The sequence below is a fragment of the Pseudorasbora parva genome, chromosome 5, assembly GCF_024679245.1.
Source record: "Pseudorasbora parva isolate DD20220531a chromosome 5, ASM2467924v1, whole genome shotgun sequence".
In the NCBI taxonomy this organism is placed as follows: Eukaryota; Metazoa; Chordata; class Actinopteri; order Cypriniformes; family Gobionidae; genus Pseudorasbora; species Pseudorasbora parva.
The window spans coordinates 12,937,370-12,962,790 of NC_090176.1; the positions used below are offsets into that span (position 1 = coordinate 12,937,370).

General features: G+C 38.5%; 1 protein-coding gene across 2 annotated transcripts in view; it reads left to right on the forward strand.

Annotated features, from left to right (window-relative positions):
• galnt13 (polypeptide N-acetylgalactosaminyltransferase 13) overlaps positions 1–25,421 on the forward strand; it is a 110,142-nt gene that overhangs the window by 54,502 nt on the left and 30,219 nt on the right. The window contains exons 7-12 of one of the 2 annotated variants that reach the window (XM_067443273.1): positions 3,849–3,966; positions 4,149–4,329; positions 12,569–12,708; positions 12,938–13,036; positions 14,348–14,482; positions 21,082–21,293. In XM_067443273.1, coding sequence (XP_067299374.1) covers positions 3,849–3,966; positions 4,149–4,329; positions 12,569–12,708; positions 12,938–13,036; positions 14,348–14,482; positions 21,082–21,267 — 859 coding nt within the window. In that variant the 3' untranslated portion in view covers positions 21,268–21,293. The remainder of the gene's footprint in view (positions 1–3,848; positions 3,967–4,148; positions 4,330–12,568; positions 12,709–12,937; positions 13,037–14,347; positions 14,483–21,081; positions 21,294–25,421) is intronic. The other variant, XM_067443274.1, reaches the window with a different exon arrangement.

A 25,421-nucleotide genomic window follows, 5' to 3' on the forward strand; every position in this document is an offset into this window, starting at 1 on the left:
GAAGCTGTTCCCAAGGGTCCCGTATCAGTCTCGCCAACCTGCACTCGCACCGCCCCGTTCCTAGCCTTTTTTCCCCAAGCGGCATCCGCGCATAACGACCCCAATAACGCCGAAAAGGCGGGCCAATTCGTCCCCAGAATTAGCGGATGCCGGAGGTGGGGACTAACCGCCACCTCAACACTATGCTTTTTCCCCCTAAACTGTATCGTGACTGGGACAACCGGATATTCCACCACATCCCCGTGCACACACCGCACCTTAACCATGCGGCTTGTATCCAATGCCCCAGGCTGCATCAGGCTTTGATGGATCGAGGTTTGGTTACATCCTGAATCCACCAAGGCCTGATATGTACCCCCCTTGATACTTACAGGAATTTGGTACTCTCCTGCTTGATCGGGGGTGGTCCGCTGGACGTCCGGGATCCGGATCATTGTCCCGATGTCCATCCTCGGACATCGGTCCACAAAATGATCCGGATCACCGCACCGCCAGCAGGCCAGCCCAGGCTTACCCGCCACCCCTGCGGCGGGGAGTGGGTTGGAGGATGAGCGCGGAAAGGGGGCGGAACCAGAGCCATTGTCACCACCAGCCCCCAGTGGCCCCGCCCCCCTGGGCGGGACCCACGAACTCCCAGACGGTCCAAGGCCCATCCCACCCCGGCCTCTGGGGGGGACGCGAGGAGGGCCTGGAGGGCGGGACCTGGGGAGAGGGACAGGTCGAGAGAGAAAGAGAGAGGGGGGAGAGAGAGAGAGAGAAGTTAGTGGGGGTTCGCCGACCCCCGGGCACGCCACCAGGTGGTCCTCCGCCAGGTGGATGGCCGTCTCCAGCGACGTGGGCCGGTGGCACTGGACCCACTCGGCGGTCTTCCGGGGAAGCCGAGTGATGAACTGCTCCAGCACCACCAGATCGACAACATGGTCCCCGTCGCTGCCGCCGGCCAGCAGCCATCTGCGGCACTCGTCCCGGAGCTGTTGGGCCAATGCGAAGGGTCGACCGGCCTCACCCCACTCCAGGGAGCGGAAACGCTGGCGGTGTTGTTCTGGGGTCCGGCCGACCCGCTGAAGTATGGCCCGCTTCAGGTCGTCGTAGTCCAGGAGGTTCGCGACCGGTAGATGTTGCGCGGCCGCCTGGGCTTCGCCGGATAGAAGGGGGATGAGGCGCACCGGCCACTGTGCCCGGGGCCACCCGCAGGCCTCCGCGGCTTTTTGGAACAGATCTACGAAGGCCTCGGGGTCGTCTTCCGGCCCCATCTTCTGGAGGGGCACGTGCACCGGTGCGCTGGCCCGCCCAGCGGCCTCGGCGCGAACCTCCCGGTCCATCCAGCTCCGGAACCGCTCGCGGTCCTCTTGCTGGCCTTGGACGATGGCCTCGAAGCGGCGCTCCTGTTCGGTCCGAAGGTCCAGCAATGCCTTATGGTGTTCCTGGTGGAGGACCGCGAGGGAGTTGATGATCTCCGCAAATGGCGAGGCGGAGGGCGTTGTCATGGCTCTATCCTGCTTCCTTCCCGGGTTTCGGCACCAGTGTAACAAGTTCGATATAGTAAGGAAGGAAGAGGACACAGGGGTCGGCTGGACTGTTGATGCGTATCTTTATTTTCTCTTTCTCAATGTCAATAACACACTTCTTCGTGTGTTCTCAGTCAAACTCATAAGCAACAATAACTTCCGGTTCGCGGCACTTCCGGCTTCCGGGTAAACTCAGTCTCTGTGTTCTCGCACCAACAGTCCGACTCTCTCTCTCCCTGGTCTCCGGTTCCGCTGGTGTTTTATCCCGTCTCCGCGCTCATTACTGGAACAAGAGACAGGTGTTATTGATCTGCGTCCAACCCACTCACTTACCGCTTGTCCCGCGGCCCTCTCTCCCGCTGCAGACCTCGCTGAACCACGCCCCCCTTGCCACAGGTACCATAGTGAATGAACTGGGCTTAGTGGGCTAAGCTAAATGCTATCAGATCATCACCGTGTGTCAGACCGATTAAGTGCAGGCACTGAGAAGAGAGGTATGTATCAACTCATCTTAGTTAAGGGAATAACAGTTTAATATGAAAAAGCAGTGAAGTATCCCTTTAATTTGTCTTTCAAATCTGCAAAAACAAACAAGTTGTCAGTGTAAAAATTGCAGGTGTAAATCAGACGTTTCATGACGATACAATCTGGCAATTATACAGCACTTGCCAATTCATCTAACCATGCCGTGATAGGATTAGATTCAGAGGACTGCGATAAATATATTGATATTATGTGTCTATTAAACACAACCAGCTTCATTTTGCACAGTCGTCTGATGATATTTCATCATTGGCTTGCTCAATGGGATAAACAATAACAACAGTCAAGATATTTTCAGTCTTGTGCACTCTAAAGCTGGGCATACACTGTGCGATTTCTATGGGATTTCAGCAAGGTTACCTACTCACACTGTACGAGTAGATCGCATGCGATGTAAAGCCAGAGCTCACGATTGATGTGCTCTCACTGTGCGGTCCGACCGTCGAGCGCGTCTTGACTGCGCACACTGTACAGGTGAAAAATGTGCAATAAAACCCCCGTGGCGACGATAGACCATGGTGTATTAAAGAGAGGTAGCCTATCAAATGCATCAGCTATTGATATCAAGAGTATTTAGAATGTATGTATAAAATTATTATTATTATTAGAGTAGGCCTACTTTTATTATTAAATCGATATTACATTAATTTGCCCCCTCCCCCAAACAATAATGCATAATCGACACACTGCATACTAAAATAATAGATTACTCCTCACTATTTAAAAACATTTAGCCCGATTTAACAAGGAATTATTGGTCTAATTATATGATTATAATGTCAGAACACTGCAATAATAATGTCCGTCTCAATGAAAAGGCAGATTTATCTAAAAACAACTTGTTTAACACAAAATGGGCCTACTTCTCTTCTATTTTTTTCTCACAATATGGACCAAAATAGAAATATTAAGAAAATAAATAAGAAAGAAAATAAGGCAATAGGCTATGCATTATCAGTATGTTGAATTAAATTTATCTCTCGTTGTCTGAGAATATGCGCCGAAAGCTTGTCAGATTTTACTTTCACTTTCTGCAGTGAATAATTGACTGGGTTTGAGACTGCGTTTGCGCATTGCGTGATATCCACTGACTCGCGTTCATGAAGAAAAAGAACACATTGCAACATGACATTGTGTCAAGATGGAGAAGGTTAAATATTAATTAATATTAAAAAATAAAAATAAAATGTGAAAGTAAAACAAGTAGCCTAGCTAAATTAATGATCAACTAGCTAAATGCACTGGATATATACAACACAAACTGGAGGCACAGCAGTTTACTTAATTTCTGCTATTTGATAGCTGCCTACATAATTAAAGATCTCCCCCTTTTCGTTTTTTCCTTAATGCTTTAAAAAATTAAATGGATGAACTTCTGCTTTCGCGCAGGCGCAGTGAGGGGAAATAGGGCAGTCAGTTCGTGGCTTTGCTTCAACTGTGCGATAACCTCACGAGGGGCGAGCAGAATTTCTGACACGCCAGAAATTCATCCGACCATCCGATTCCCGATCGTGAGAGGTTTGTCGCCTCTCGTTTCCCCCTGTACACAGCACGAACACCTCGCGACAAACGACGCACGATAAACCTGAAAATCGGCCCGACCCAAAAAAAAGAGTCGCACGAGTAAGAATTCGGCTCGAAATCGGACGAAAATCGCACAGTGTATGCCCGGCTTAAGATGTGCAGGGGTTCACAGAATACAAAGGTTCACATCACAGCAGCTATTGATGGTCACTGTACGTATAAACTCTGCCATCATTTTATTTTCAAAGTTTTTTGTTTGAATCTTTTCCACAGAACTCCCACAATGGCAGGAGGTCTGTTCTCAATTGACCGAACTTATTTTGAAGAGATCGGCACTTATGATTCGGGAATGGACATATGGGGAGGCGAAAATCTTGAGATGTCTTTTAGGGTAAGTTTACGATATTAAACAAGAACACCAGCAGAGGTCATAAATGTCTAACATAATCATAATGTTCTACTATCGCATATCGGTATTCGTGAATACACTTTGTAATGCTCTTTTACTGTAATTGTATGCAAGCCGTTTTTATTAAATCATTCTGATTTTATTTCTTTTGTATGTGGAAATAGATCTGGCAGTGTGGAGGATCTCTTGAGATAGTTACATGTTCTCATGTAGGGCATGTATTCCGGAAAGCCACACCATACAGCTTCCCTGGTGGAACTGGCCAGGTGATCAACAAGAACAACAGACGACTGGCTGAAGTCTGGATGGATGAGTTCAAAGATTTTTTCTACATCATCTCACCAGGTAATACACTTCGAGAAATCTTGAAATGATGCTTCACTGATATCGACCTCATGTTATCTTTGGTAATCTTTAATAATGGTTGTTGTGTCTACTTTTAAGCACAACTAAAAGACAAAGTGAAATTACTACTCTACTAAGACAGTTAAAGCAGTAACAGTGTTCTCACAAGTCTTCATAGTGTCACCATAGCTGTCTTTACAGAGATGGTTTCTATAAGTAGCGTGTTGATTTGCACATGTGGTCGTGGTTGTTGTGAAATATTGGACTCATTCTATTGTTCTGCCTCCTGGACCATTGTTGTGGTCTTTTATTTGCTTTCTATATCCTGGCACAAACACAGCCTTTTCAAGCTTACACAGACAGTAGGGAATTGTAGCACACTAAATTCCTTTAAAAGCAATTCCTTCACCACACTTTTATTTCTTTCATTTTCCTTGTAACTTTTTCTTCCTCTCACTCACTAGCACAAGTTTGCTTCTTAAAAACCCGTGTGTAAAATAAGTACACTTTAACATATTTAAAAAAATATTAGGATTACACATGCAATTTCATAATTACTTGAAATATGGTTAAAGTGTAGGCCCTATTGACACCAATACTGATACTGATATCTTTATGAAAAAGGTTGTATTTTTTTATTTTTAAGTAGCCAATTTTACCCATTACCTCAGGTGAACAACAACACATGACATATTACACCATGCCATCGTTTATTTAACAAAAACTTGACCAAAATGGTACTGCCATGTGTGACAAACTAAGTACACCCTTACTGCTTCCATAGGAAATAAGAGAGTAAGTAGCAGTAAGCCACTGCTGATCATCACCAAGTTTGACCAACTCTATAAAAGCATACATTTTGGCAGTTTGCTGGTGTGGAAAGGGAAAGACATCAGCAATGCAATTGTTGCTGCCCATAAATCTAGAAAGAGTTACAAGGCCATTTCCAAACAATTTGAAGTCCATTATTCTACAGTGAGGAAGATTATTCACAAGTGGAAAATGTTCAAGACAGTGGCCAATCTTCCCTGGAGTCACAACAAATTCTCCCCAAAGTCAAACCATGCAATGCTAAGAGGAACTGCAAAAAATCCAGGAGCTACATCTCAGACTCTACAGGCCTCAGCTAGCATGTTGAAGTTCATGACAGTACAATTAGAAAAAGACTGAACAAGTATGTCTTGATTGGAAGGGTTGTCAAAAGAAACCCTCTCTAAAAAGAACATGGCAGTACAGCTTTAGCTTGCACAATTACATCTGAACAAACCACAAGACCTCGGGAATAATGTCCTTTGGACAGATGAGACCAACCTGGAGACATTGGCATAACGCACAGTGACACATTTGGTGAAAACCAAAAATAGCATATCAAAAGCACCCCAGCAAAAGCACCCCATACCAACTGTCAAGCATGGTGCTGGACAGGTGATGTTTTAGGCTCGTTTTGCAGTTTTAAATTAATTAAATAATCACTCTGTCATAAGGACAAACATTTTGTTGCACCCTGATTACTCTCATTGTGCTACCATTTATAAAGTCTGTTTCACAAACTTACCAGTGAATAGCCTAGAAATCTAGAGGTAACAAAGCGGCAGCAAATCTAATTTGCCACGAGTATAGTCTAGCAACTCTCAATAAACTTCTGAGCTGGAAAAACCAAACTCTGTTCAGGCCAATCAAACTGTGTATAAAGTCAGTGGGCGGGCTTAACATAATGACGGCAGAGTTGTGTGCTGCTTGTAAACGAAGCTGTCTTTTGAATCGGCTTTGCCTGTGACTCTGTAAGACTTGGAGTTAAGCTTTTCTTTGAGAAAAGAATAAAGAACGGCAATGAAGTCATTCTTCAGAAGGGAAGATGTGTTCAGAGTTTTGCTGACCGGATATGGCTAAAGATGAATATATCAGCTTGTTCCGCTTCACGTTGCTCTGGTTGGTTGTAGCGCTATCCTATTGCTTGCAGAGGGAGTTTGAAAGACAACCGTTTATCCCGCCCCTCGGATTGAGCCCTGTCAATGGTGAGATCAAAGACTCAACATCTTGATGTGGGTCTGGCTTGTCAGGCTAACCACTTAATGTTTTTTCTACAAAAGATACAGTGCCTTTTTTATCCTACCATGAAACATAAATATTTAATCACCATTCAACTTTAACTGTGCCACATCCCCTTAAAACATTTTACGCCCATCTGTCTTGCTCGTATTTGCCGATATGGACTTTTTCATGACAGCCCGCAAACGGTTCTGCCAGCGCAGTTCAGCCGGACAGATATTTCTTTCTAATGAGAGATTTTCCATATTTTATTCATGCCTGGCATTGTGCTAAGTGTCCGAGATCTGCTCTGCTGCTCACATATTCATGAACGTTCTTCTTTTCTTATCTGCATCTTGCCCCCAGGGAGACCTGGGAAATGTAGTGCTATAGTGGGGTTAGAAAGCCTCAGTATCCTGTAGAAGGACAATAATGAGATTAGCCTTTACTGAACCCTCTGTCAGTTCACTTGAGAGGGAAAGATTTAGGAGGAACTCTGTGGTAATGTGGAACACAGGAGTTAGATTGTTCCTGGAAAGGCGTCCCAGAGGTGCTGTGTTGTGGTGTGCCCACTGGAGCGTGTGTGTGTGTGTGTGTGTGTGTGTGTGATGAATATATAGTGTGGTCTGGTGTGTCTAGAGTCTAGGGTAGTGGCTGTTCTTAAGATAGAGAGACTGAGGTCTGATTTGGAATGAAAAGGTTTGGAGCTTAACAGAAGGAAGTGTCAAATCTTTACAGGAAGATATTTAAAGGAATAGTTCACCCCCAAAAGAAGATTCTGTGACCATGTACTTACAGTATACACTGATGCTATTCAAAATGCTTATGGATTTCTGTATTCAGATGTTTAGAGCAATATTTACAATAGAGGTCTTCTAGTTCTAAGATCTGTACCTGAATCACTTACATTTACATTAGGCAGAAGCTTTTATCCAAAGCAACTTACGTTCATGCATTTCTTTGGAATCAAACCCATAACCTGAGTGTTGCTAATGTCATACTTTACTTTTTAGGGCTGTGTGATTAATTGATTTAGATTTGAGCTTCCAACAATTATGAAAACTATAATTAAGGTAAAACGATTATTAAACCGCTGTCGCATTCCGTCTAGTGCACTTTCCTTTCCTTCACTGCGTTCTGCTTTCGTTCCTCTCTAAAAGCCCAAATTTAACATAAATCAGCCAAATATGTGATTGTTGAACAATGCAGTGTACTGTTGCTAAATTGTGGGAAAAGCGTATTAAGCCACAAAATAAATACTTTTCCCTAGTCTGCCTCCTGTGCGCGGACTTCGAGATGGGGCGGATCATTCTTAAGCAAAGTATACTATGGTCTTCAGATATGCACCTAAATACACTATATTGCAAAAAGTTTTGGGATGCCTGCCATAAACTTAATGACATCCCATTCTTATTCTGTAGGGTTTATTATAGAGTTGTCCCACCTTTTGCAGCTATAACAGCTTTAATTCTTCTGGGAAGGCTTAACACAAGGTTTAGGAGTGTGTTTATCTGAGTGTGTCTAGAAGCGCATTTGTGAGGTCGGCACTGATGTTGGACGAGAAGGCCTGGCTCACAGTCTCCTCTCTAATTCATCCCAAATGTGTTCTATCGGGTTGACGTCAAGACTCCACACCAAACTTGCTCATCCTTGTCTTTATGGACCTTGCTTTGTGCACTGGTGTGCAGTCATGTTGGATGGACTGCATTGGTAAATGGACTGCATTTATATAGCGCTTTTATCCAAAGTGCTTTACATTTTTGCCTCACATTCACCCATTCATACACCGACGGCGATGTCAACCATGTAAGGCGCCATCCAGCTCGTCGGGAGCAGCTGGGGTTAGGTGTCTTGGACACCATGGACACTTCGACACTTGGTCAGGTGGAACCGGGGATTGAACCACCAACCTTCTGGTTTGTAGACAACCTACATGAACCACTGAGCCACTGCCGCCCCATGGAACAGGAACAGGAAGAGGCCATCAACAAAATGTTCCCACAATGTTGGGTGCATGATATTGCTCTAGAGTCCAATGGTGGCATGCTTTACACCACTGCATCCAACGCCTTGCATTGCACTTGGTGATGTAAGGCTTGGATGCAGTTGGAAGGGCACAGGAAGTTTGGAGGTCTGTAGCTATTGACTCAGCAGAAAGTTGGCGACTTCTGTGCGCTGTGCACCAGTTGACTGTGGAATACTTAGTACTAAGGAAATTTCACGAATGAACTTATGGTATGTCGGAATGCCGCTTAGGTAATTAGCCCCCTTCAGGGTCAAAATAAAGTTCTGGGTAAAAATGCCCCCCTCAAAATGGCCCTGCTTGCTTGGTAATCCTTTCTCAAGGTTCAGGAACTTTTAGGTTGGAACTCGGGCGCTGGACATGCTGATTGGTTGAGTTCACGCAGCAATTGATTTCAACTTAAATGTTTGTTACGGTGCGTGCAGTAACTTGCTGTTGTTGACTATTCGAATCATCAATGGAGTTTAAAAATACGACTAATTAGCTGACGACTAGGTTCAGGCTTTATTAAGCTTATATGTGGAGGATGAAATCCAGTGGGAACTGGAAAGTAGCGCGCAGTCCTACATCACCAGACCAATCTTCATGGTACTTAAGACCGTGATGGAAACACAGACAGCAGCAGGTCCGGGGGAAAAAGAGTTCCTGGGAAAAAAGATCCTGGGACAATTTGTTCCGGGTAATTTCGGTTGAAATGGGGCTAATACTCTTTTTCATACGATAAGAATCTTTTTATTCATACAGTCAGTCTTCAAAAAGAGCAAAACAGAATGATAAAATTTGAGTCATATATGATTTATGGTCCATATTGCAAAATTACATTTTATGAAATTTAGACATTATTCACTAATAAACTTCTACTCTGCTATAAATCTAATTCCACAAATGTGCAGGGTAGCACGTTATGGCTTATGTGGGTTTCAAAACACATGTGATGTGACAAGTTCGAATATGTGGAAATGTTAATGAGATTTAAGAGCCACAAAGGTTTTCAATGAATTTCGGTTATATTCAGATATATATGTGTTGTCCTTTCAAAAGTTGCTTGGATTCAGAACAATAATATTAAGCTATTTTAATTGTGGCCTGAGCTCAGAGGGGAGAGCTATAACAGGGGATATAAGAGCACATAACTTAGACCCAGTGATCACATCTGAGAGCAGCTCTGCCCCACAGCGTCTACTGAAACACACAAGATCATTTATCATCTGCACCAGAGAGAGAGAGAGAGAGACAGAGAGACAGACAGGCAGAGAGAGAAGGGGTCACAAAACGCAGCAGAAAATATCAAAGCAGACATAAAGAGAGAAAACGTTAGGCTATGGAAGAAATGCAGAAAGTCAACACTCAGCAGAAAGACACAAATGCCTGACGCTCAGCTGTCAGAATGTGCTCTGATCGCTGAAGAGTCTGGGATGTCAGCAGCTCTGAGTGTATTGTACCCCCTGCAAAGCCACACATACTGTATAAGAGACCACCCATCTAGAAGATAAGATAAAGAAGATTCAATTTAAAGATTACATTTTAGTGTGAGCAGAAACAACCTTTTAAATAAATTGAGTTTTTACTGGAGGAAATTGATGTTTATGCTCCCTCTAGTGTCTGTTTCAAATCAAGACATCAAATAATTTTCAATTGTGCCACTGAATTTTTATATTTACTTTATATTTACTTCAATACATTTCAAACTGCAACACATACCTTCGGGTGCACCTTTCACTTGCCAAACCGATACACATGGAAAGTAGCCATTTTATAAAATGGCTACTTTCCATGTTTACCGATTTGGCAAGTGAAAGGTGCACCCGAAGGTATGTGTTGCAGTTTGAAATGTATTGAAGTTAAACTGATACTGAATGAAATTAAATAAACTCTTATGTTGTAAAGTATGTTGTTCTTTTTTGTGTGTGTGTAATGATATTATAATAGCATGCATCACTGAACATTAAACATTTCAACAAATTTCAGCATTAAACAAACAAAACAAGGAAAGTGATAACTTGGGAGGAATAAGGGATATTACAACACCAACATCAGCTTACAAACACAACATAAGATTGTATATTTAGCCGGCATTTAGTTTGTGTGTATGTGTAATGGTGGAAACAGTTCAGTGTATGCACATACCCATGTTCAGTCCCTTCATTATAAAAGTCTGGGGTCACAGTCAGTCTGTGACAGTCAGGTATTATAAAGCTATTAAAAAATCGATTTAGTTTTAGAAGTCTGTATATTCTGCCATGTCTGTGTCAATGAGCCGCCAAAGTTTCGTCTACTACACAAACTAAAGCGCTGTGAACATGAACTTCATCTGTAAAGCCACTTCATCAACATTTCACCGTTTAATTTGATTAAAGGAAAAAAAAAAAAAAAAAAAATTATATATATACAGTCTTGTTCAAAATAATAGCAGTACAATGTGACTAACCAGAATAATCAAGGTTTTTAGTATATTTTTTATTGCTACGTGGCAAACAAGTTACCAGTAGGTTCAGTAGATTGTCAGAAAACAAATAAGACCCAGCATTCATGATATGCACGCTCTTAAGGCTGTGCAATTGGGCAATTAGTTGAAAGGGGTGTGTTCAAAAAAATAGCAGTGTCTACCTTTGACTGTACAAACTCAAAACTATTTTGTACAAACATTTTTTTTTCTGGGATTTAGCAATCCTGTGAATCACTAAACTAATATTTAGTTGTATGACCACAGTTTTTTAAAACTGCTTGACATCTGTGTGGCATGGAGTCAACCAACTTGTGGCACCTCTCAGCTGTTATTCCACTCCATGATTCTTTAACAACATTCCACAATTCATTCACATTTCTTGGTTTTGCTTCAGAAACAGCATTTTTGATATCACCCCACAAGTTCTCAATTGGATTAAGGTCTGAAGATTGGGCTGGCCACTCCATAACATTAATTTTGTTGGTTTGGAACCAAGACTTTGCCCGTTTACTAGTGTGTTTTGGGTCATTGTCTTGTTTAAACAACCGTTTCAAGGGCATGTCCTCTTCAGCATAGGGCAACATGACCTCTTCAAGTATTTTAACATATGCAAACTGATCCATGATCCCTGGTATGCGATAAATAGGCCCAACACCATAGTAGGAGAAACATGCCCATATCATGATGCTTGCACCTCCATGCTTCACTGTCTTCACTGTGTACTGTGGCTTGAATTCAGAGTTTGGGGGTCGTCTCACAAACTGCCTGTGGCCCTTGGACCCAAAAAGAACAATTTTACTCTCATCAGTCCAAAAAATGTTCCTCCATTTCTCTTTAGGCCAGTTGATGTGTTCTTTGGCAAATTGTAACCTCTTCTGCACATGCCTTTTTTTTAACAGAGGGACTTTGCGGGGGATTCTTGAAAATAGATTAGCTTCACACAGACGTCTTCTAACTGTCACAGTACTTACAGGTAACTCCAGACTGTCTTTGATCATCCTGGAGGTGATCATTGGCTGAGCCTTTGCCATTCTGGTTATTCTTCTATCCATTTTGATGGTTGTCTTCCGTTTTCTTCCACGTCTCTCTGGTTTTGCTCTCCATTTTAAGGCATTGGAGATCATTTTAGCTGAACAGCCTATCATTTTTTGCACCTCTTTATAGGTTTTCCCATCTCTAATCAACTTTTTAATCAAAGTACGCTGTTCTTCTGAACAATGTCTTGAACGACCCATTTTCCTCAGCTTTCAAATGCATGATCAACAAGTGTTGGCTTCATCCTTAAATAGGGGCCACCTGATTCACACCTGTTTCTTCACAAAATTGATGACCTCAGTGATTGAATGCCACACTGCTATTTTTTTGAACACACCCCTTCCAACTAATTCAACTAATTGCCCAATTGCACAGCCTTAAGAGCGTGCATATCATGAATGCTGGGTCTCATTTGTTTTCTGAGAATCTACTGAACCTACTGGTAACTTGTTTGCCACGTAGCAATAAAAAAATATACGAAAAACCTTGATTATTCTGGTTAGTCACATTGTACTGCTATTATTTTGAACAATACTGTATATATATATATATTGTATGCTTGTAACTGGGTCATTTACATGTGTTTATTTAGCAGACATTTTTACCTCAAGTGACTTATAAATGAGGGTCATGCATTCACATTTTACTGATTTGAAAGACCAAAATACAATGGATTTAATGGGTGTTAATTGTTTGTGTTTCTTCAGGTGTGGTTCGGGTGGATTATGGGGACGTTTCTTCTCGGAAGGCTTTGAGGGAAACTCTGAAGTGTAAACCCTTCTCATGGTACCTGGAGAACATCTACCCCGACTCTCAGATTCCACGCAGATATTACTCACTCGGGGAGGTACAAGATTTTCATTGTTTTCTTGTTCGATGTGGTCATGAACAGATAAATGTTTTCATGCAATAAAATGTTTAATTTTCAGCTTTCGGTTTGTCATTTTGCCCACGTCTAAGGGCAGGTTTATGTGTGTGGTTATGCTGAAAATCTCTGCGATAAAAAAATTATGAAATTAAAAGAATACTGCATTGTATAAAATCTTTTAGTTAAGAGATTGTCCTTGTGTTAATAGATCAGAAATGTTGAGACGAATCAGTGTGTGGATAACATGGGCCGTAAAGAGAATGAAAAGGTTGGCTTCTTCAACTGTCATGGAATGGGCGGAAACCAGGTAAGAAAGCTGTAATATTAAAGGCTTACTGTGTAAATAAATATCATTTCAAATAAATAAAAAAATCAACAAAAAGGAGTAGTTCACCCAAAATTAGTGGTTTCTACTTAGCCCCCTGGAAGGAAAAGCCCAGAGTGCTCGGATTTTCAAGTAAGCAATCTTGAAAATGCATCAATGTAAAAATGCTGGCCAAGATGATGACTTCTCTCTTTTTAAATTGTTGGGGGTTTGCTATTGAATTTGCATATTACAAACAAACTGATAATGTACCTTTTTAAAAAAAAAAAATGAGGTAGGGTGACAATGAGCGAGTTTTTTAATTGGTAAAATTGTGTGTGTGTGTCGGGGTATTTATTGTGTGTGTGTGTGTACCCACAATGTACTGTAATATAAACCTGAGATCACCTACATTGTGGGGAACAGCCAGCGATTCCCACAATGTAAACAGAATCATAAACTTATAAATTATGTTTTTTTTTTAATGTAAAAATGCTGGTTGATGGGTAGGTTTAGGGGCAGTGTAGGGGGATAGAATGTACAGATGATGTAAAAGGCATTAGGCCAGCAACACACTGCAAGCGTGGCGTGATCGTCTCGTTTTTATTTCGGCTCCTACATTAAGAGGTTAGAGCTTGCAGACTGCCTGCGTGACACACAAGTCTCGAGCCGCACCGAAAACACGTGCATGTTAGAAATGGAACGGACGCCTCTTTTTCACGCAACACGCAGTTGTGTTGGAAGCGTTTCCAGGCAAAATAGTATGGGAAAAGATGTTTATATGTAATTTTGACACAAATACATATTAATAAATGAGAGTTTCATGTTTGAAAGTCTCTAGGTTAACATAAATGCAGATATAGGCCTAATTGTAATAAAAAAAATAAAAAAAACATAATTGTCGATTTTGAAATATTGCACCTGTCAGCACATAACAAAATATTCTGTAGCCTATTTTGCTGTCAATACCATAGATATGTATGGTCAATAGTGCCGACGTTGCTGTATCAATAGGCAATATATTTAAACTGCATGTAACATGAAGTATAGTGCTTCCCTGTACAAGGCAGTGTGTCTCCGGCCTTAGGCCTATGGAAAGTCCCCATAATTCGCAAAAACACAACGCGTGTATTATTCTTGAATTTTTTTAACTTTAAAGCCCATTGTTTGGCTTAATCTTAATTAGGGAATTAAAGAATTGGCTAACACAAGTATTAGTGAAATCACTAGTGAAATCATAAAGGAGAAATTTAAAATGTAAGGAATTTCATAATTATTAACATAATTCAATCCCAGTTGATCAACCTTTTGCAGGTGTTCTCATATACTGCTGACAAAGAGATCCGTACTGATGACCTGTGTCTGGATGCATCGCGGCTTAATGGACCTGTGGTTATGCTGAAGTGCCACCACATGAAAGGAAACCAGATGTTTGAATACGATGCTGAGGTACATATTACACACACCACCACATCACTCTTACACACTGAATCTAAGTCAATGGAACATAGACATAATAAATATTTTTGTACACTATGTTATTAACCCACATATACATTTTTGGCTTTTCCACGGTGTGAAGGTTTTGTAACAAGCATCTATTATAACCAAATAAACAAATAAATTATCATCCCAAAATATCAAGTCAAATAGACAGGCTCTTTATGTAATACAAATAGCATTGGCATAAATCCACTGGTATTGTATGTAGGAGTTACCTTAAAGTCCACTTATCTACAGTAGTAGTAAAACTCAGAGGGAAAAATAAATATATGGTAAATAAATGGTAAACTATAATGATGTTATGGTAATTTAAAGAAAATGTATAAGTTTACTTAAATATTATAAGTAGTAAAAAAAACGTAGTTGTTTCCTGAAAGTAAACTTCAGCATGCACTTTCATAAAGTAAAAAGTGGGTTAGACATATATAACTAGTAAACAGTGTAACAAAGTGTATCCATTGATGTATGATTTGTTTGGATATGACAATATTTGGCTGATATACGACTATTTGAATATCTGGACTCTGAGGGTGCAAAAAGTATATAAATATTAAGAAGATTGCCTTTAAAGTTGTCCAAATGAAGTCCTTAGCAATGCATATTACTACTAATAATAAATTTTGATATATTTATGGTGAAATTTACTAAATATCTTCATGGAACATGATATTTACTTAATATACTAATGAAAAATGAAAAATCAATCATTTTGTTAAGTGTTAAGTGGTCTCTTAATTTTTTTTTGGAGCTGTATACCTGTGCGACTTATGACTGGTTTTGTGGTCCTGGGTCAAAAATGATACTTTTATAAACTAAGAAGTATCGGAGTATACACTTACATATATCTACACGGATTTGAATATAGGAATTACTACATAGAATTCTTGGAAAACAGAATGAACTTTTACTTACATTTACTTAAAATGAACTTGGGGTAATGAACCTCTTTTTTTGTATGGGTTGTTGAATACAAAGTCACGTCCGTCCTGAATCATACACACATCCAAGCAGTGAAAATTTTAAGTTGGCGTGATTCCAGAAAGTTGTTGGTTAGATCCCCACAAAGATCATTCAGATCACTTATTAAAATTATAATCTTTTATGCAATTTTAAGCAAGTATAACTTTTCTTCCTTTCTGCTATAGCTTTCAAATATCATTTTCACTTCTGCATATTCAAGCTTGCAATGTCTTATAGAAGTCGTCATGCTCGCATATTTATGGAAAGAAAAAAGTATATATAAATATTTATAGAATGAAAACATTTACTCATATTTCCAGATTTAGCATTGCTTTTGTCCTGCTGTCTACAAAAATATCACATCAGACCTTCAACTAATTTTAACCACTAGATGGAGCTGCATAACACATTATTATCCACCTTGTGTGCTCCTTTATTTTTGTAGTATGTCATATTTTTTCCTTGCCCAAATATTGATCACAATTCCCGGAGCAGAACTGTGTATTTGAGATGCTTGTGCACTTGTTGGCCCTGAAATTTGATGAACTATTCTTTGTGTACATATCTTAGTATGTTGGCAAATGGGAGTATGACTTTAAGGTAAGATAATCTGAATTGTGCTCCGCTGCGTGTTGTTTCAGTATCCCGGTTGTGATGTTTGTGAACTAGACTCCCACTGTATTTGAGTCACATTGTAAATGGTTTAGAAACACGTTGCATAAATTCATATTCGAACATATTTGTAGGCCTGTTTAGAGTGATCACATGGAGGAATATATTTGTTTACTACAGCCCTATACCATAGCCTCCTCGGGAATTGATTTTCAGTGAATCTAACGTAATCAATAGCCAAGATTCATTACAGCATTCTCAAATATAACAAAGAACTCACAGCTAAATAAAGAAAAAGATAGAGATATTTGGTATCATCGATATTTCTGTTACTATAACATTTTAGCCTTCTTTGTCAGCTGGGTCGATTCTGTTGCTTATATTTCAAAATAAATGAGTCATTTGATTAAAAAGAAGACATCACACGTTAGTGCTGAATCACAAAGGAGCACGAGAAATCAGAAGCCATCTAAAAATAGATATCATTCTCCTCTTGGCTTTGCTTTTAATGTTGGACACACAGACATGAATCCGGGTTTTAGTTTTCACCTTTAAATTGCCGCTAATGCAGGGCATTGTATTTATTCCATCTCCTGGAGAATTGTGCTGCTGGACTTTAGTCATATAACCATATCATCTGCACAAATCATTTGTTAAGCATTAGTAAATAGTTAATTCACAATTAATAAAGAACTTACTAGGCAGTTTATAAATACATCTGTACATGCTTTGTACTTGATTTATAATGTCTTTAATAAATGTATTTTAATACTTTATTAATGATCAATTTATTATTTTAAATTAAGTATTACATTATTTACAAACCAGTGACAACATTGAGTTGTCAGTGGTTCATAAGATCACTTAGAAAGTGTAAGAAAAGAATTAATAAACAATTTAAATATACATATTATCTATACATAAAGTTAACACTTTATTTTTAGGTTCAGTTATTAACTATAAACTAGTTGCTTATTAGCATGCATAATACTTGGATATTTATTAGTACTTAAGTACATATTAATGCCTTATTCTGCATGACCTTATTGTACATCTCTTAATCCTACCCAATACCTAAACTGAAATGCTACAAAAACTACCTTAGAAAACTATTAATAAGCAGTAAATTAGGAGTTTATTGAGGCAAATGTTGTAGTTAATAGTAAATGTGTTTCCTATACTAAAGTGTTAACCGACATAAAGTAATAGTTACTCAGTGTGTTAATAAATGCTTTATAAGAGCTCTATATAAGAATAAATTCCTACTGTAATTCATGATTAATTTAGGCAGTTATAAAACATTTAGTAGTTGTCCTTTAACTAGTTTTGTGAGCTCCTCTAAAGTGAGGACTATTTATGCCTCATAAACCTTTTACAAAGGAGATTTAAAGGCTCAGTTTTCTGAAAAGGAAAAACAGAAAAAGGAAACAAACACAAGTGATACAGAACACAGAAATATTTATTTCAAGATGCAAAAAATTTAACTGTACAACTGTAAACTTGATATAACATGACAAATACACCTCTGCAATATCATACAATTACAAAAAGGAACTAAACAAGCCACAAAATGAACAAAAAAATAAAATAAGCAAGAAAAAAGCAACAAAATGTATAACTGAGCCTTTAAATGTCCTTTCTGAGGCATTAATAGTCCTCACTTTAGATGAGCTCACAAAAATAGTTAACTGACAACTACTAAATGTTTTATAATTTTTAAAAATAAATTATAATTTATAATGCATTCTAAATGTAATAATTTAGAAATAATTAAATTAATCATTAATAAAGTATGACAATATAATTATTCAAGATATTTGATTAAAGATGATTATTACAGATATGCTTATAAATCAAGAACAAAGCTTTTACAGCTGTATTTATATACTGCTTGCTAATGTCTATTAATGCTTCGTAAATTATAAATGAACTATTTACTAATGATTCATAGCGTGAGTCATTACAAAGTGTTGCCAACACAGGATACTGATATCATTTCACATCCTAAAATTTGCCACCATTAAATTGTGATTCAGTTTCCAATTTATCCTTAGACTACTCAATACTTTGCAAGTGGAGAGACATTTGTTTTAAAAATAGCTCCTAGGTTTTTCACACTGCATGTAGAAATTGATGATTTTGGTTTACTGAGATGTCATTTGCTCAGTTTCTGGCACTGTTTCCAATTAAGTAGCTATTTTAGAAGGTAAAGAGCCATTAATTCAGCATTGCTATGTCTGCCCCATTACAGCTTATTTCTGTCATTACGAGACACCAGCAAATACAAACTACACACCCACACTTATTTCCTGACTTTCCAGTCCTACATTTGCATTTTAACATCTGACCTTTTCCCATGACTCCTATTAGTTTGTGCCCTAGTTTAGAACGTCTGTGTGTAACACGGTAGTGTCTGAGACCACATTGAAAATCTGGAAATAAAGTTTTGTTGTTGTTGAAAAAAGTTGCATAGTTGTAAAATAAATACAAATTAATTCAGAAATTCAAATTCATTCAAATACGCAAATTAGTTACGTTACAACTTACTGCAGTAGTTCAGATTTTGCTTTTTAAAACATTCTGAAGTCATGCATAATCTGGATCATCAGGTTTTGTCCATGTCAGTTGAAGTTTTGCTGTCATTAAAGGAAATGCATTCTGGAATTAGTAATGCTTTTTTAAATATTAAAATATAAGAATTTTTATTTGTGGTCTCGGGTCTCTTTTTTATTTATATTTAGGACACACAATTAAATCAAAATGAATTATAGTCTAAATGTATATTAAAGGGTTACTTCAGTGATTTAGCACTGTGATATGGCTTTATATCAGTAAAAACCCGGGAGTATATCCTCTTAAGATCTGGGACAATTCTTGGGATTTCCTCCTGGATTTGGCCTACCCAAATTGAAAAGCTTCTCATACACACATGCAGTGGTCTAAGTCAAAAATCTTGGTGTCATTTTACAGGAAACCCCTTGGAAATTACATTAAACACTGCTAAAAGTGATAAACGTATGTATATGTTGTCGAAACTGTAATAACCCCTCCAATTTTATGTTGTTTCAGTTTTGAAAGTGTGTAACTCAGGCCCTGTGTGCTCTAGGGCCCTGCAGACAGTTTGGGCTGTTTCCACTAAATTCCAGAAAATATTGGAAAAAAATCAAGATTGTCTAGCAAGATTTATTCATAAATCTGTAGGGAGGACCAAATCTAGGCGGAAATGGTACCAGAGTAATTTAGTGTAAATACATTACTTTGTGTAAAACAAATGCCAAAGTGATGCATATCTCCAGAAAGTAGAGAATCTAAGCTTTCAACTAAAACTTACTTGCCGCTTGGACCACAACATAACACAAAAAACGCCTTTTTTGACAGTTGTCTGTGAGACGAAATGGACGCCGATTTGGTTGTATGTGCGAATGCGATTGCCCCTGTAGTTGTTTTCAGTGCACTGCACAGGTGCTCGAAGCTGTTGGGTATATTAAATCCTAAAAAAGTGCAGACAGCGTGAATATCACGTACTGGTCCGGGAGCTGCGTCTGGATGGTTCACAGAGCAGTAATGAACGCAATTGGCTAATGTCTGCTCAAGGATATTTACATACGGCAATATGATTGGATGACGCCTACGCTGGCGCTTGAAAAGAAATCTTCAACTTCTGCCGCTTGCAACATGAGTGAAGCAGCGCGACAGAACCCACAATTCAGTTCGGCAACGGATGATGTCACTAATTCAAAGTAAATGGGAAGCGTTAACGCTTACGCCCCGTGTGAATGCGGCATTAGACCTCCATTCATCTTTGGAACACAGTTTAAGATATTTCATATTTAACCGTAGAGCGTATGCAAATGTATGCACACTATACTGTCCATGTCCAGAAAGGGAATAAAAACATCATCAAAGTAGTCCATATGTGACATCAGTGGGTTAATTAGAATCTCTTGAAGCATCGAAAATACATTTTGGTCCAAAAATATCAAAAACTACAACTTTATTGAGCATTGTCTTCTCTTCCGTGTTTGTTTTCAATCCTCAAATAAAGATTCGAAGGGTTATAAATCAGCGGATTGATTCATGATTCGGATTGCCAATGTCACGCGATTTCATCAGTTTGACATGCGATCCAAATCATGAATCAATACGATGATTCATAAACGTTTGAATCTTTATTTGAGGATTGAAAAAAAACATGGAAGAGAAGACAATGCTGAATAAAGATGTAGTTTTGTTATTTTTGAGAGACTACAGCCAGCAGTAGAAGCTATTTCCGCATTTTCAGCCCACACATGGGGTTGGGATTGCCCTCACAGCGCTCGCAGCCATTCATGTAAACCGAGCATTGCAGAGCAAAGTGAGTGTTTCAACTTTTCGAATTGATTACTATGAAAGTAAAGCTTCCAGAGGCATTAACTGAAAACGCGCTAGAGTGTACACGCGCTGTTGAACGACTGTCACGGACGCGATTACCTCAGCTCTCATGATGGATATAATCTGACCCCCGCTGCGTTTGTGCCGTGACACTCAATCGGATCACTCACATTATATTGAACAAACACGTTCAGTTTTTAATGGTAGTGTCTGTTTTCTAACCGAACTGATTTTATGAATATGAATGCGGTGGGAAAGTGATCCAGTAGTGGTGGCTTTGGGAAGTGGCCTCTTAGGGCATTGAAGCAAAGCATTCTGGGAATGGTTGTCTTTTATCCCCATGAGACAAAAATACATTTTCTGTCTTTTCTCAGTCTAGAAGGCCCAAATTCAAAAAAATTTCACATTTCTACTACATTAATGACCCAATTTAAATACAAAGCTTAATGCTATATCACTGAAGTATCCCTTTGAATGCAATTAGTTGCAATCATCTTTATGTGTAATATTAACAGTGATTTAAATTGTAAGAGACTGGACCATGTTTTGAGCTCATCACTACCCATACCTGGTTTATTGTCATGTTTCATGGGAACCATCAGAAACGCACCTTCTTCCACATCATCACCCAGTCGTGTCTAACCATCAGTCGGCTGGAGGATGGAACGTACGGCCCAACGGTGGAATACTGTGATGATAGTCCCCTTCAGGCCTGGACCCTCCGCAACTTCACCCGACAGGAGGTCTTTAAGAGGCTCTACTACAGTCCAACTGATTACTTTCTGTAATTACCAGAACTTCCTGTTGGTGGCAGGTCAGTACTGAACGAGTCAGCAACCCAATCCAAAATCTACCCGTAGAACAGTTCCTCTGAGGTGGTGAGGATTTAGGTAGGCATCCCGTAGTTTTTAGAGCTGCCGTGGTGTATGGTATCCGTTTGACCTCATGTACATAGTTGTTGTAAGACATATCAGGCATATTTGAATGATTTTGGGTTTAGTTTAGTTATTTAATTTGGTCTCTGTTGTTTTTGAGCTTTGGATATGTAATGGTGCCATATATGGACTATGCATCAGACTTTCTTGAGATATGTTACTGTATCATTTCATTTGAAAAGGTTACTGCTGACCTTTGTTTCACCAAACAATGATAATGATGGGACATGTTTCCCAATAATCTAATGAATGGTTAGCAAACATGGGTTTGAAGATTGTATGATTTCTACATCAGTTAGAGCATTTCAGTAACCAATCACCAAGCAGCAAGACAAGCAGATGTGGTTGCCATAAATTTACATAAAAAAATAGGTAAACAACATTTTAGTATTACGTTTAGAATTTAAATTTGCAGTAAACATTTTTGGTAACACTTCATTTGTGATTGTACACTTTGAAATAGACATTCAGTTTACTGTTTCATCATTAATGAATAAGTACACAAGAGTAACGCAATATTAACATTCTAGTAACTGATATTACCTAATAAGAAACTCTGATTAAAAAAATGAAGAATTTCTAAGGCATTCGGGTAATGTAGAATAAATTAAAAATCCTTTAATATATCATGGCAATATTCATTTAGAAACATGTGAAAAATACACCTACGCGTTATGGCGTCAAGCCTTCATCAGGGTGTGAGTCACACAGGCTTTTTAATTATTTCGACATTACCCGAGTGCCTTGGAAATTCTTAATTTTTTTGAGTTGTTCTATCCCATACAAAGAGCACTGACATAAGAAATCCCAGCCCATTCTGACTCCCAAGGTATCAACATCCGAAGCATGGTCAAGTGCCTTCCGCATCACAATGAAGACGCGAAAGGTACCCCATGGCATCATTTTTCGGTTTGGTTCCTCATTTCGTTGCCATCAAACACGCTTTTGCGCTTTGGCTGGCAATGAGCCAGAGATAGATGTGCTCAGCGTCATCATGTTTAGGTTTCAGACATTTAAATGCACATAAGTAGCAGCAAAAAACTGATGTCTATGGAAGTGGCAATAACGCCCATCTGACTTTCATGTATTTTCGTGAGACGAGGATGAATTTACATGATGTAAATCCGACAGATCCGATTCTCTGAGGCGCAAACTAACATGACGGCGCTCATTGCATATTATCGATCAAGTTTGTGAATATTTTGAATAAAAAAGAACAAAAATAAATAAATAAACTGATACAACTGAGCTTTCACACAGCACTATTGCAACTGCTGTGTGTCATATGAGAAGCACAAAGCGTTTCCATGGAAACAATAAGGCAACACCTTCTAAAATATTTAGCTAGAGAATATGGTCATATTAATGCAAAATAATGCTGAACTGAAGCTGGTTTGCAGCGGACCAAGAATACAGACTACTTGCTGTTATTAGTGCTGTATTATCACTAGTATCAGTGCTGTTATTTAGTGTTAAATTAGGCTTATTGTAGTTGGGTTAGGTGGCTTAGCTTTTACTCTGAATTTAAGTAAATTGTGTTTTGTATCTATTTATATATTTAAGTATACATTAAACTTTTAATAAATCGTTCAATTTAAAGAATACATTTTTTTTAAATCAATAAAAAGCCATTCTTTAATGTCACCATCGTTTTGTGGCTCTTTTTTAAAAAAGTATTGGTTTAGCAACTGTGCCATTTTAAAAGTATTGGTTTGGCACCGGAATCGTAAAAAACCCAAACAATACCCAACCTTACTCACAACTTTGTAGCGTTCCAGGCAAAGTCACAACAAACTGCCTGAGCGCAAGGAATTGTAGTAGCTAGATGTAAACAAAGCATTTCGGACCTTACTGGGCTTATGCTAATTTACCGGTACAATCATTTATATCGCCAAAGGTGCTTGCTCCTTGCTTATTGAAAGGAAAGGGAGGAGAAAAAACGTATAAGACGAGAGAAGCTGTTATATCTTCTATTTTACGTCACCGCGTACGTGTTAATTTATTTCATAAACACTGGATCCGTAGGGGCTGCCATTGTTGTTTTGCAGGCTATGTGACATCAGAGCACGTAACTATCGATCTAGTACACTGGTGGGAAGTCACTGGTTTGACTGCCATTTCAGTGCACTTTCACAGGTAGAAGGTTGGAAAACAAGGGTTGCCTGGAATGCAGCATAAGTGTTTTTATGCTTAGATTGACTTGTTTGTATGGTTGTAGGCCTATATGGATTTTGACAATCCAAGAAACAAAAAAGAGGGTCCCTTTTTATAAAAAGTTGGAAAACCACTGCTCTAAGTGACGTTACATGTGCATGACGTAATTTTATCAATCAGGAATTGATTGGATTGTTGGATCCTTGTGGTTTACTATTGGTGAATCTAATGCAGGTGATCTGTCCCATCATGCAAAAAGAAAATCTCTCTTTTATTTTGTTTAAATAAAACGTGTATTATATATATATATATATATATATATATATATATATATATATATATATATATATGTGTGTGTGTGTGTGTGTGTGTGTGTGTGTGTGTGTGTGTGTGTATATATATATATATATATATATATATATATATATATATATATATATATATATATATATATATATATATATATATATATATATATATATATATATATATACACACACACACACACACACACACACACACACATATATATATATATATATATATATATATATATATATATATATATATATAATACACGTTTTATTTAAACAAAATAAAAGAGAGATTTTCTTTATATGTATATATATATATATATATATATATATATATATATATATATATATATATATATATATATATATATATATATATATATATATATATATATATATATATATATATGATGTTAATCAATAATAAGTCATGGGAAGATGCATAGAACACAAATCACAATTGTTAATTTTAATTTGTGAAAAAAATGTTTGGTTTAGTGAGCATTTATTGAATGTGAGGCCTTTTTTTATTATCCTAAATTGGTTTATGGAGCTCAGGCTGTGCTGGGAGTCTACATTTAAGGCAGGTTTCCATGCGTTTAGGAGCAATTACTGCTGACCTTTTGAGATAAATGGGAGGGGACAGCAACTCAAAGACACACAAATGCAATAACAGACATCACAGGATCTGCTGGATATATACCGCTATTTCAAGGACCTTCAGAGCACCTCTGTGCCGAATTAAATTTTATTTGAAATTTGTTTTTATTACATAAATATTTTATGTTGAAATGGAAATTTACTGGCAGCCAGCATGGCCACCTATTCCAGCTATTATTTAGCATCAGAGAAGGCGGTTTTATTTAAGCTTGATTATCTGTTCGCAGTGGATTGAAATGGGCCTGTCTTTGTTTACAAGCTCTTTTGAAGTGATCTCTTTGTGAAAGGTTTCTTTCATGGCCCGGACTTGCATTAACACGCTCTCACGGTCACACGGCAGCTGCGCTCAGCACAAAAAGAATGAGGTTTTTTTATTATTATTTTATTTATTGTCTAAACCCTGAATTTGAATGGCCACTCCAGTATTTTTAATCTGCATTTTTTTCAGCATATGTTCGGCCACCAACACTTCATCAATGCTTGTGTTCGTTTGTCTTCTAACTGGTGCATATGAATGGCAGCAGTACTATATGATTTTACTCACTGCGAATACTTTATGGCTTTAAAAGTCTTCCAAAGGATATACAGTGTTAAGCTTTTCTAAATCCATATTCAGTTATACACTATATTGCCAAAAGTATTGGAACACCCCTCAAATTATTTAATTCAGGTGTTCCAATTACTTCCATGACCACAGTTAGGGCTGGGCGATATGACGAAATATATCATCTGGATGATAGAAAATGTCTATCATTTTATATTAGGCTCTTTCACTTACACGATAAGGCGTTTTACGGCAGAATTTTACGTCAAGATGCACCTCACGCCACGGCGTGCCCATGCACGCTGCAATACATAAACAAACATGGAGGAAGACGG